Genomic DNA, 12,202 nt, shown 5'->3' with positions numbered 1-12,202 from the left:
TAAAAAAAAATCAGTACTACATTTCAAATCAAATTTAAATAAAATTTCAATAAAAACATTAAATGCAATCGGAAAACTACAGAATGCTAAAAACCTAGCAAAAATTTAGAAGCTCTGGTAAAATTAAACAGAGATCAGAATCCCGATCGAAAATAAGTTAATGTAATAAGAACCGAAGAAAAAGACTTCAAAATTTCTTGGGTACAAAAATATAAGGAATGAAGATAAAGAAAAAAAAATAAAAATTTAAAAGAAATTCACCACAAAACCAAGGATTAAAAAATTCCTTATTTAAAAAAAATTAAAATTCGAGTAAGTATTTCAACTACAATCAAAAATAGTAAAAAATTAAAACCGCAATAGCAAACTATTTCCAAGAGGGCCGAATAAAACCCGACTCCCGAAAGAGCAAATAAAAATAAGAGAAAGCGAAGTCCCGGAAAATTTCAACACAGCAGGTCTCCAAAAATCCAAAATTCAAAAAGGGAAATACAAATTTATAAATTATAAATCTAAGTAATAAGGTTATTAAAATATGGACTTAAAACGAACTCGAAAGAAAATTCAAAACAAACCAAATTAAAAAATAATAATAATAATTCACCAGCAGTTATAAAACTCCAAATCTCACCTATCAGAGTTATATATTTATATGAGTATAGGCAAAGGTAGGACTAATAAGCATTTAAGAAATAATGTTTTCAAAGCATGTACGTAGGTATGTATAATAACATGCAATATATATGGATATGTATGTATAAAAAATAGTAAGTTCAACTACTAAAAAAAAATTTTTCTTAGCTTACTTCGATTCCCTACAAAGAAGGTCCATATACCAAATTATGTAGACTAATACTTTCGAAGATTATTGCAATTTTAGTAAAAACATGTATTAATTAATGTATTAATTAATTAATTTATTAATTTTTATTTTTTGCGCATATTGAACATTGATGGACTTGGGCGACCCTAGAATATTGACCATAAAATTCCAAATTTTACAGATTTTTTTTAAAGCATAATGAACCATATTTTTGCTATTACCAATCAAAATTCTAAAAAAGCGGATTTTCGGCCCATGCTATTATATATATAACACCACGCGATAGTAAATTTTTAAGACAAATATCAATATATTCTCGAAACCATGGGCCAAATATAGTAAAATTGCATCTTTAGATTTTCACTCTGACGTCAGTAATTCAAAATTGATTTAAAAAATTCAGAGAAATGTGCTTACAGAAAAAGTATGGGTATAAAATTAAAGAGGAAATCCTGTAGAATTTAAACAGATTCAAGTTTTGGTGCAGAAATACTGGTAAGTATTGAAAAAGTCCTTTTAAAATTTTATCCTTGAAATTTCACAATATTTGTTTTTGAAAAACTTATATGTTAAGGACTTATATAAACTCGATAACCCCCTCGAATTTCGTCCTTCTAACTTTATCAGCTTAAAAAATTAATTTTTTTTTAGATTCCAAAGAAATTTCCTCTTGCATTTGGTACCCATATTTTTAAATAATTTTTTGAAATACTCATATCTTTCAAAATTCAAATATCTTTTTAAAAATCCTGACGTAAGAGAGAAAAATTAAGAACACAATTTTACTATATTTGGCCCCTGGTTTGGCGAATATATTATTATTTTTTTTTGTGTGCAAAATTGCCTGTCGCAAGGTATTATACAGCGTGGCGGCGAATAACTGTTACCCAGGTTTTTTTGAGAAATAAAAGGGTCCTTTATTGAAAATTAATTATCGTTAATTTTCCACAGATTTTACTTTAGTTGTATTAATTAATTTTTAAATTTTAATACTTATTTACATTTGCCAGCAGTGTAAACTTTGAGAGAAAAGTTCATTTGGCATGCAGGTCTTCGTCAGTAAATTTAGTCCATATCAGTCAACGGCCATTCATTCGACCAATCTTATACAGTTTTTTATTTTTTTGTATTTTTTTTATACAAAGCCTAAGAAAAAATACACCTGAAAAGGACTTGCGTGCCAAATGAACTTTTCTCTCAAAGTGTAAACTGCTGGTAAATCTAAATAAGGATTAAAATTTAAAAACCAATTAATGCAACTAAAGTAAAATCTGTGGGAAATTAACAATAAAATACATTTTTCGCAAAATCTATAAAGGACCCTTTTATTTCTCAAAAAAGCGGGGTAACATTTATTCGTCGCCACGCTGTATATATATTGAGCTATATATTTATAAAAAAAAATTTAAATATTAAATAAACAAAAAAAATATAGCCAAAACTGGTCAACATAAAGCGTTTCTACTATTGCCACCAGTGTAAATTACAAATCCCGGGATTATTTCTCAAAAAAAGCGGGGTAACAGTTATTCGTCGCCACGCTGAATATATATTGAGCTACACAATTATAAAAAATTTTTAAATATTAAATCAACAAAAGAAATATAGCCAAAACTGGTCAATATAAAGCGTTTCTATTATTGCCACCAGTGTAAATTACAAATCCCGAAAATCTCGGGATTATTTCTAAAAAAAAGCGGGGTAATAGTTATTCGTCGCCACGGTGTATATATATTGAGCTACACATTTATAAAAAAATTGTAAATATTAAATAAACAAAAGAAATATAGCCAAAACGCTTTTTACCTTCCTTTTATTAGCTCGGGATGTAGCTATGTAATATTGAAACGCCTAAAAGATGCAGCGATTTCTATTCTCAAGTTACATACCTGATGACAGTACGAATGGCAATTATAATAGGGAGGTTTTAGTTTTTTAAACTATAATTTTATTGTTGACCAGTTTTGGCTTTATTTCTTTTGTTTATTTAATATTATTTTTTTTTTATAAATGTGCAGCTTGATATATATACAGCATGGCGACGAATAACTGTTACCCCGCTTTTTTTGAGAAATAAAAGGTTCCTTTATAGATTTTGCAAAAAAAGTATTTTATTGTTAATTTTCCACAGATTTTACTTTAGTTGCATTAATTGGTTTTTAAATGTTAATCCTTATTTACATTTACCAGCAGTTTACACCTTGAGAGAAAAGTTCATTTGGCACGCAAGTCTTTTTCAGGTGAAAAAGACCGGGATCCCGGGACTACCATTCCTAGTCTTTACCGTTTACCGTCATTTCACCTTTCTTGCTTTGCTTTTGACATTTTCGTTGTTTCCGATTTAGAGAACCAAAAACTTGAATTCAACAGAATTGAAGCGTGTAAAACAAATAAAAAACACAAAAGTGAATGAACAAGAATTGCTTTCAAGTACTTGAACCATTTTAATCGAGTGTATTGGGAAGGAATGGCAGCGATGAATCATTCGATTTAATTAACCGATTATTTTTGTCCAAATCACGATTTAATTGTGGGCCCTATTATGAGTTGCATTCGATGTTCGACTGTGGTTGAAAGCGCTGGTCGAACGAATTTTCATTTGGTGTTATGACGCTTATTCGATGAAGAGTAGTGTAATGTTGCAGCTTGGTTGGGCAAGATAGTTCGTCAGTCAGTCCCAGTCAAGTCAGTTATGTAATCTTGTCTATACCCGACGCCCCCTCTGTTGCACAAGCGCAGCACCCACACCAAATTAATCACCGATTAGCACTCTATCTATTATCACCCTATATGCCCTTCACCTATAAAAGGCTCTAAGACACATATGCATAGTATTGTTTTATTCTTACTTTCTATTTCAAAATTACAATATAACTGTCTCTAGCTAAAATTAGTTCCCCGACAATTGCAACTCATTAGTCGTAAAGCAAAGACAACTAATCAAATCCGGGCTGAACGTAATCCTAGTAAGATTCAATATATGTGTATTAAGAATGTTAATCCCGGGATTCTGGGATCCCAGGATCACGGCCTTTTTAAGGTCCCAAAAATCGCGGGATTCTTGGCACTTAACCCTGGGATTTCGGGATTGGCAATTTGCACTGACGGCAATAATAGAAACTCTTTCTTAACCGGTATTGGTTATATTCCGTTTTTTATTTAATAAGTAATATTTTTTTATAAATTTTTAGCTCATTATATATTAGCGTGGTCCGAAATCCGCTTTTTTAGAATTTTGATTGGTAATAGCAAAGATATGGTTCATTATGCTCTAAAAAAAATCTGTGTGAAATGTGAAAACTTTTGGTCAATATCCTAGGATCGCCCAAGTCCATTAAAGTTCAACTACTAAAAAAAAATTTTCTTAGCTTACTTCGATTCCCTACAAAAATGGTCCATATACCAAATTATGTAGACTAATACTTTCGAAGATTATTGCAATTTTAGTAAAAAATGTATTAATTAATGTATTAATTAAATAATTTATTAATTTTTATTTTTTGCGCATATTGAACTTTGATTGACTTGGGCGAGCCTAGGATATTGATCATAAAATTCCAAATTTCACACAGATTTTTTTTAAAGCATAATGAACCATATTTTTGCTATTACCAATCAAAATTCTAAAAAAGCGGATTTTCGGCCCACGCTATTATATATATAACACCACGCGATAGTAAATTTTTAACACAAATATCAATATATTCGCGAAACCATGGGCCAAATATAGTAATATTGCGTCTTTAGATTTTCACTCTGACGTCAGTAATTCAAAATTGATTTAAAAAATTCAGAGAAATGTGCTTACAGAAAAAGTGTGGGTATAAAATTAAAGAGAAAATCCTGTAGAATTTAAACAGATTCAAGTTTTTGGTGCAGAAAGACTGGTAAGTATTGAAAAAGTCCTTTTAAAATTTTATCCTTGAAATTTCACAATATTTGTTATTGAAAAACTTATATGTTAAGGACTTATATAAACTCGATAACACCCTCGAATTTCGTCCTTCTAACTTTATTAGCTTAAAAAATTAATTTTGTTTTAGATTCTAAAGAAATATCCTTTGCGTTTGGTACCCATATTTTTATTCTACATTGCATTGAACTTTTTAAATAATTTTTGGAAGTTGAAATTAAAAAGTCCTTTAAAATAAATCCTAACATCCGAGAAAAAAATAGAAACGTTGCTCTAAATAAAAAAAGTAGGTTTCAAACCCATTTATTTATTATTTATTTTATAGTAGGAGAGCTTCTCAAACAACATTGAAGCAAATTTTTCGATTTAAGTTGTTGAAAAGTAATGAATGTCCAAATACCGGGACTAATCCCGGGATTGTGATAACGTCATCCCAAAAATCCCGGGATTGGAAAAAGCTGAAAAATTAATATATAATATATATCGTAAGTATATATAAAGAAAATCAGAAAAAGAATATTATGATCTGGTAATTATTCACGTTGAAACTAGTAAAGAAGTATAAGTTCGGGCGAAACCGAACTTTATGTACCCGTCGCAGGTATCAAATATCGTCGTTTCAACTTTCTCTAAACTACATTTCCATGATAAGCAGGGGTGTTATTCCCTATTTCAAACGTTGTCGATAATATGCTGAGTTAGACTTAATGTTATAATGGAACATAGTTTGGTAGAAATTGATAAAGTGGTTACCGAGGTACACCTTTTTAGTCATAAAGTGAGCGGCGCACTATGGGCAATATGAGGCATTTGCTGATCAAAAATCTGTAACTTTTTTGTTTTTAAAGTTAAGATCATGAAATTTTGCGTGTAGATAGTGTAAGCCATGTAAATTTAAACCATGCATTTTTTTTTTGTATCTCATTTGGTTCCCGATATAGACCCATATGTGGACTTGGAAAACATAAAAAGTACACTTTCTGATTAAATGGAAAAAATATATTTTACTATTGGTATTAAACGATTGTTTTTACAAAATATTATTTCAGATATATATACTTTTTAGATACATTACCCCTCGTTAAAAAAATATATTTAAAAAGAAATTTTGCTGAAATATTGCATTATAGTAGGTGCCATTAGAAAAGTATATAAAACACCCTCATAAAAAAATGTTGAATAGTATACCAAATTGAGCTTTGAAAAAAATTATTGACTAAAAAGAGTATATGTTTTACATATTAAAAATACATTTATCAAAATGCCTCATTTATTTGTGGTTTCGATTCCTTCCCAGTGTGGAATGAATTCACTTATTTTCAACAGGCCTAGATCATCCTCGTCAAGTTCTTTGGTGATTCTTGCGTATGGCTTACGAATGCTTGTTATATATGGATCTGATGTATACAATAATGTAATGTTGACATATATTCTTGCTGTTTCCAATGCATAAACGCCAAACTTTTCAGCATCAGTCATAACACCCGAAGATAAAGTTTGTAGAATGATATACAGTCTCTGTGTCGGCACTTCATCTACTTCAGTTATTTCAGCAGAATAAGTGGCATTCGAAAAATCATCTTGCTGTATTTCCATCATTGGAGTTGCCACTTACTTGCCGTGGCTTATCTATGATTAATCCCAGCTCTTCTCGAAAAAGTCTTTGCACCGCAGTTTTCTTTTCTCCTTTTGCCCTTTTGTGTACTTCATTTGTAGCAGACCATTTTTTAAAAGAAAGGTTATATGATATGTTCAAAATCATCTCCATGCATCTAATCCAGGCATGTAATGTTGATAATCCATAACGGAAACAGCTTTCGTCTTCAGGTTTGATGGCGACTTTCTCTAAACCGTTCATTAGGCGCGGAGTAGCACCACATATAGTACACGTAGAGCTGGAAGCTGTGCCTGTTAATACTTGGGTAAGTTTTCCATCGACCATTGTAAGGAAAAGTTCATGCTTGATTCATTCATCGATTTGGGACTGTATTTTATCCACAACAGACTTTGTTTTCATTGGGGTTTCCTTTCACCAAATGCTCTCCATTAAGCCAATCCCTATTTTCTTTAAGAAATCGATCCTTTTGCGTTGACCCTTAATCCAACGCGTATTGCATTGCCATAATAACTTTTCAAAAATCAATAATTTCAAATTCTGCGTTGACTTCCGAAATTTGATATTTTTCCCAGGGTTCGGAAATATTCACTCACCTTCGTACGCGAACGCGAAGGTGAACGTATCAAATATTCTGCATTGATTCTCCTTCGCGCTCGAGAAGCATAAACCCAGTCCAGATAGTTCGCGTTCGCGAATGTTAGGTAGAAAAAATTTCCGCTGTTGTTCGTACGCGTATGTATTCGTGGACCAAACAGCGTGCGTTCATATATGTATGTAGCTATAAGTGGCAGAGATGCCTTCGCGAAGGTTCACTGCTGACGTTCTTCACCATAAGTGAATGTAAATGCTGCGGCAAATATTCGCGGAAAGTTGGTGTGGCTGGAGATACTATTCTGTGCGAAGGCAATTTTGTTAATTGCATAAGATTTGCCCCGTTCATTCGATTTTCAAAAGTGAGGTGTCAAAGGAAAGGGCTTTGCCTCTAGATGTGCAGATAGGATATATTTTTTAATAGGGTTGTCACCTGCGTTTAAAATTATGATATTTACACCGTTCTCCCGATTTTCTAAAGTGAGGTGTCAAATGAAAGGGCTTGACCTCTAGATGTGCAGTAAGGACATATTTTTTTAATAGGGTTGCCACCTGCTTTTAAAATTATGATATTTTCACCGTTCTCCCGATTTTCAAAAATGAGGTGTCAAATGAAAGGGCTTGGCCTCTGGATGTGCAGTAAGGACATATTTTTTTAATAGGGTTGTCACCTGCGTTGAATAACATGATATTTACACCGTTCTCCCGATTTTCAAAAACGAGGTGTCAAATGAAAGGGCTTGGCCTCTAGATGTGCAGAAAGGATATATTTTTTTTAATAGGGTTGCCACCTGCGTTTAAAAATATGATATATACACCGTTCTCCCGATTTTCAAAAATGAGTTATCCAATGAAAGTGCCTCGCCTTTAGAAGTGCGCCAAGGATTTTAATTTTGGAATAAGATTGCCTTCTGTCAAAAAGTTATAATGATTACACCGTTTGCCTGGTTTTATAAAACGTGGGGTCAAATGAAGTGTCTTTGCTCACAGGTGTGCAAGAGGGTTTATATTTTTTGTAAATGCTGTTTTAGCCAACTAGTTAAGGCACTGCTATGCAGATGGTTGTTCTTACCAAAGCATGTTAAACTTTGGTGCGTTTTTCATCTCTACCCTGCAAAAAATGGGACTAATCCGGGATGACTCCGGGAGCAATCACAAAGGAGCATGCGACTAATACCACTTTTGTTCTCTTTATATGGAATGAACTGTTCGCTTTTGTTCGAGCATGTCCTATGACTACGGTGACCATATTAACCAACGTAAAATAAAGGACATTTTTTTCAAACTGTTTTGGGAATACGAACATACAATTTGTATGATAAAATTACCTTACCCATATCGTAATTTAAATCAAATATTTACCGGTTACTTATATTATTTCACTGTACAAGTTCCCCTTCTACAGCTAAAAATTAAGCCAAACCCTTTTCAAGGACTTCGACATCTTTTGCTACCAAAATGCGTTTACCATAATTCATACCGCACGACGAAGCCAGCACACAGTGGTTCAAAACTGGAATTTAATGTTCATAATGCACCGGAGCCTTAATTTTTCAACCAATTTTTGCTAAAAACCAAACAAATATTTATTTTGGTGAGTATTTTTTTATAACATTTCAACATTTTTTTTTAAGTATTTTTTTTTTGTTATGGGAGAGCCATATAATTGGTTTCAACTAGTTTTTTTTATACAACATTCATTAACTGGAACAAGAGAATACATTTTCTTCAAAATTGCTACCTTATCTGCATTTTGCACTAAAAAAATTAATATAATCAAATCAAATTTCAGGCATCAGGCTCAACTGGTCTTTTGCAAATATCGTAAGCTTCCATAAAAAAAATAATAAAAATTAATCATATTAAGTAAAAAAATGAAGGCTCTAGTGAATTACGAACACTAAATGCCAGTTTTAAACCACTGTGCAGGGGGGGGGGGGTTTATTGTTCTCTTTCAGCGGAACTGGAAACTCAGCGTGCAACACCATCCTGGGCACAACTTTCCCAGTGCTTTATAGATTGTACAAAGATTTCCGATTAAATAGAAACCCTTAAGTGGGGTGAGAAACAAACTGGCGAAGGTTTTCATTATATTTCATAAGGGACATTTTTATTTTTCATATTCTGCGTTTAAAAATTTATCAACTCTGAAAAATACAGAGCCGATTTAAAGGACAGTTAAAGAAATAAAGGACAAAAGGCGTCCTTTATTTTGAAAAAAATTATAAAGGACAGGGGGTTAAAATAAAGGACTGTCCTTTAAAATAAAGGACGGATGGTCACCGTACCTATGACGAAACTAATTGTTCACCTTTATGGGTATAATTGGAGTTCAACTCAACTCAATCTCTAATGGGTACTATTAACGATATAATGATATGTACGCACTCAGCCAATGAAATTTCATGTGCGGCGTTGGCACACAGAGAGAGTATTCGCCTAACAAAAATGAGCACTCCGGTTCGATGTTCAGCTGGCGCAAAATTTTATTTTTATTTTTTAAAAGTAAATAGTCGCTTTTTATACCCGTTCGGGTATAAAGGTGAACAATTAGTATCTTCATAGGACTTGCTCGAACAAAAGCGATCAGTTCATCCCATATAAAGAGATCAAAAGTGGTATTTGTCGCATGATCCTTTGCGATTGCTCCCGGAGTCATCCCGGATTAGTCGCATTTTTTGCAGGGTATTTTTTAAAAGTGACTAGTCGCTATTTATACCCGTTCGGGTATAAAGGTGAACAATTAGTCTCTTCATAGGACATGCTCGAACAAAAGCGAACACTTCATTCCATATAAAAGATCAAAAGTGGTATTAGTCGCATGCTCCTTTGCGATTGTCATCCCGGATTAGTCCCATTTTTTGCAGGGTAATTAATGCCCAATTGTACCCGATTGGGAGTATTCCGAGATTACTCTCTATCGGGTACAATTGGGCATTAATTAGTCGCAACTAGTCTCATACGGGTACTAATGGAGGTCAATTAGTCTCGACTCATCCCTTGTGGGTATAATTGGAGATCAATTAGTCCCCAACTCATCTCTAACGGGTACTATTAACGATTTAATGATGTGTACGCACTCAGTCAATGAAATTTAACGTGCGGCGTTCGCACACAGAGAGAGTATTCGCCTAACATAACTGAGCACCCCGGTTCGAATTTCAGCTGGCGCAAATTTTTATTTTTATTTTTTAAAGTGACTAGTCGCCTTTTATACCCGTTCGGGTGTAAAGGTGAACAATTAGTCTCTTCATAGGACATGCTCGAACAAAAGCGAACAGTTCATTTCATATACTCCTTTCCTTTGCGATTGCTCCTGGAGTAATCCCGGATTAGTCCCATTTTTTGCAGGGTAAGTACAATCCCTCTCTGTGTGCCAACGCCGCACATGAAATTTCATTGACTAAGTGCGTACATATCAATCAATCGTTAATAGTACCCGTTAGAGATGAGTTGGGGACTAATTGATCTCCAATTATACCCATAAGGGATGAGTCGAGACTAATTGACCTCCAATAGTACCCGTATGAGACTAGTTGGGACTAATTAATGCCCAATTGTACCCGATTGAGAGTAATCTCGGAATACTCGCTTTAGAGATTAGTCGCAAAATTTTTTGCAGAGATATTTATACATACATATGAACATTCTACAACTATGTATGCATGTGAATAAAATTTTGTCGATGGTGTTATTATTTTCTTCCATACATGTGTAGACGGCATTTTCGCTGTTGTTCATACGCGAAATTTGTCTACCCAACATATGCGAAAGCTGTTTGTTTAAAAATATTTGTACATACTTGCAATAATTGTGAGGGCTATGCTCATCTGCAGGTGGAACCGCAAATATTGCTGTTGAATGATGTTTTTCTGTAAAGATTTCTGAGAAATACTAACGATACGCTTATGGGAAATAATGCATTCATTGCTGCACTTTATATGGATCCGTGCTTTAATTTCGCCAACACGCCTCTTCTAAGCTATGATCAAAAGCAAGCTGCTGTGATAATTATTAACATTTTGATTTTGACATTTTTTTTAAATCTTGATTTGAATATTGCTTATTAATATTTTGATTTAGCTATTTTTTTAAATACTTCTTCCTTTATGTGCAGGATCACTTAATTAGGACACGTGATATGATAAATAAAATTGGTAAGCCATCTGAAGACCAGTACGGTTACAGTTCTCCAGATCTTCCAACCCAGTCGCTTCCCCAAGATGAACTTCTCTCTACAGCGAAGGGCATATATGACATACTGACGCTTCACGTAAACGCAATGAGAAATACACAAAGTCCAACACCACAAAGAGGAGAAATGGCATTTAAGGAAAGACTAGCTAAACGTTGCGATACGGAAATGGAGTCATTTGACAGCAATATTTTGGACTCCTTTCGAAAATTATATCAGATCATTCCGGCATGTTTGTTAATGGAAGTTGTACTAGCTATACAATACATAAGAGCGTTCAGTGCACTTTCAACAATATTAACTAAACTTCGAACAAAACTTTCAAAGAAATCGCTGTCAAATTTATTAATTACAAAATTAAACTTTGAGTTCCTAAATTTTTCCACACTAGATGTTTAAGAAAGCAACTAAGCGAAACTATTTGTTTTAATCAGCTTTTATTTACATAGATATGTTTATTCGTATACAAATTTATGTGCAGAATTGAATAAATATACATACTCATGTACATACAATATGAATTTTCTTTATGAGTTTTAATTTAAGTAATTTCATGTACATACATACATATTCACGAATACATAAATGTAAGTGCGGAAATAAATATTTCTTTAATAAGAAATTTCAAGCAATATTTAAAAAAGAATAAAGGGTTTATTTACATATAGAGGCCGAACCTTTTCATTTGACACCTCGTTTTTGAAACTCTGGAGAACGGTGTAAATATCATGTTTTTAAACGCAGGTGGCAGCCCTATTAAAGAAATATATCCTTACGGCCAGGGGCGCACCCAGGAATATATTTTAGGGGGGGTTTTATATTTCTTAAGATATATCACCGGAAAATACTGAAAATTTTCCTCAGATAATGCGCTCTTTAAAATATATTTATGCAAGTTTTATGTACAGTATGTAATAAATAAATAAACGTTTTAAAATTCATAAACTACACTTTATTTACATAAGATTAACAGAACTCAAACACTTTTAACCGACTTTAAAAAAAGGAGAGGTTATCAATTCGCCGGAATACGTAACTTTGGACCACGTGAACCGATTTCAA

At 33.0% G+C, this 12,202-nt stretch overlaps 1 protein-coding gene across 1 annotated transcript; it reads left to right on the top strand.

Annotated features, from left to right (window-relative positions):
* The first annotated feature begins 8,505 nt into the window (after positions 1 to 8,505).
* On the top strand, positions 8,506 to 11,650 carry LOC108367775 (uncharacterized). Its single transcript, XM_017622469.1, has 2 exons — positions 8,506 to 8,539; positions 11,063 to 11,650. The coding sequence occupies exon 2, from the start codon at positions 11,087 to 11,089 to the stop codon at positions 11,537 to 11,539; it is 453 nt and encodes a 150-aa protein (XP_017477958.1). The 5' UTR covers positions 8,506 to 8,539; positions 11,063 to 11,086; the 3' UTR covers positions 11,540 to 11,650.
* The last annotated feature ends 552 nt before the right edge of the window (positions 11,651 to 12,202 follow it).

The sequence above is a fragment of the Rhagoletis zephyria genome, unplaced genomic scaffold, assembly GCF_001687245.7.
Source record: "Rhagoletis zephyria isolate East Lansing unplaced genomic scaffold, Rhagoletis_zephyria_1.1 Rzeph_scaffold_02808, whole genome shotgun sequence".
NCBI classification, from domain to species: Eukaryota; Metazoa; Arthropoda; class Insecta; order Diptera; family Tephritidae; genus Rhagoletis; species Rhagoletis zephyria.
Note: the sequence above shows the minus strand (reverse complement) of the source record. Positions and strands in the feature narration are given on the sequence as shown.

Excerpts from the sequence above, each read along its gene's own strand:
- LOC108367775 (XM_017622469.1), top strand. The coding sequence starts at position 11,087 with ATGATAAATAAAATTGGTAAGCCATCTGAAGACCAGTACGGTTACAGT.